This window comes from Emiliania huxleyi (assembly GCF_000372725.1).
Source record: "Emiliania huxleyi CCMP1516 unplaced genomic scaffold EMIHUscaffold_2312, whole genome shotgun sequence".
NCBI classification, from domain to species: Eukaryota; Haptophyta; order Isochrysidales; family Noelaerhabdaceae; genus Emiliania; species Emiliania huxleyi.
Genome location: NW_005200323.1, coordinates 1 through 1,360, shown reverse-complemented (window position 1 = coordinate 1,360; position 1,360 = coordinate 1). Strand labels below are relative to the sequence as shown.

The 1,360-nt window shown below is 68.5% G+C and overlaps 1 protein-coding gene across 1 annotated transcript; it reads right to left on the bottom strand.

Annotated features, from left to right (window-relative positions):
* Positions 1–853: 853 nt before the first annotated feature.
* On the bottom strand, positions 854–1,326 carry EMIHUDRAFT_254366 (hypothetical protein; the record flags this gene model as incomplete). The annotated part of the gene is made up of 2 exons (XM_005779337.1): positions 854–976; positions 1,072–1,326. The coding sequence occupies 2 exons, from the start codon at positions 1,324–1,326 to the stop codon at positions 854–856; spliced, it is 378 nt and encodes a 125-aa protein (XP_005779394.1).
* Between the last annotated feature and the right edge of the window lie 34 nt (positions 1,327–1,360).

The following is a 1,360-nucleotide window of genomic DNA, read 5'->3' as shown; positions in this document are numbered from 1 at the left end:
GAGACAGCCGCCCGCCCGCCACGCCGCCCACGAGGCGGCACACGAGACGAGGCTCGAGTAGACGAAGAGCGAGACGAGGCGCACTCGAGGCAGAGGCAGAGACAGCCGCCCGCCCGCCACGCCGCCCACGAGGCGGCACACGAGACGAGGCTCGAGTAGACGAAGAGCGAGACGAGACGCACTCGAGGCGGAGGCAGAGACAGCCGCCCGCCCGCCACCCCGCCCACGAGGCGGCACACGAGACGAGGCTCGAGTAGACGAAGAGCGAGACGAGGCTCACTCGAGGCGGCGGCAGAAACAGCCGCCCGCCACGCCACCCCGCCCACGAGGCGGCACACGAGGCGAGGCTCGAGTAGACGAAGAGCGAGACGAGAAGCACTCGAGGCGGCGGCAGAGACAGCCGCCCGCCCGCCACGCCGCCCACGAGGCGGCACACGAGACGAGGCTCGAGTAGACGAAGAGCGAGACGAGGCTCACTCGAGGCGGCGGCAGAGACAGCCGCCCGCCCGCCACGCCGCCCAGGAGGCGGCACACGAGACGAGGCTCGAGTAGACAAAGAGCGAGACGAGGCTCTCTCGAGGCGGCGGCAGAGACAGCCGCCCGCCCGCCACGCCGTCCACGAGGCGGCACACGAGGCGAGGCTCGAGTAGACGAAGAGCGTCATACAAGCCGTCAACGCATGACGGCATCGCTGTAGCTCGGTGGCGCGCGGTGGTGAGCTTTGCATTTGTGATTGTTTTTGTTTTCTTTCGCTGCCCCTCGTGGGCTTTGCGATTCTGACCGTCACGTGCCTGCGACGCGGTTTCTTTCCGCCGCACCTGATATATATATATATATGTCGACTCCGCCCAGCTCAGCCACCGCGTTCGCTCAATGCTGCTGCCGCAGAGGAGACGTACAGCGGAGGCGCGTACGTCTCCTCGCCACATTCTCGCGGCGAAGCAGCTGCCGCCGCCGAGACGCGACGCGGCGTCTGCTGAGGAGAGAGCCAGCGCGGCGGTCGCCGACGCCGCCTTCGAGCTGTCGTGCCAACTCTCGGCGGCACGACAGCTCTGCGCGGCAGCAGCGAACATCAGCCGCCGCCGCAGCGCCACCCGCCTCGCAGCGCTCCGCCGTCGCGGCTGGAAGGAGCGCGCCGTCGCTGCCGTGGCACGGAAGGCCGGAGCCGGACTCGCGAACAGTCACGCGGCTCCGAGGCGAAGCGCTGACACCCAGGGCATGCCGCGAGCGCGCCTCTAGGCCAGCAACTGCGCGTGCCTGCCACGCGGTCTTGGTGGCGAGAATGTACTGTGCATGCGGTTCCCTCGTGCGTGCGTGTGTGTTCATCGCACAGCCACAGCCTGAGTTGCTGCGAGACATT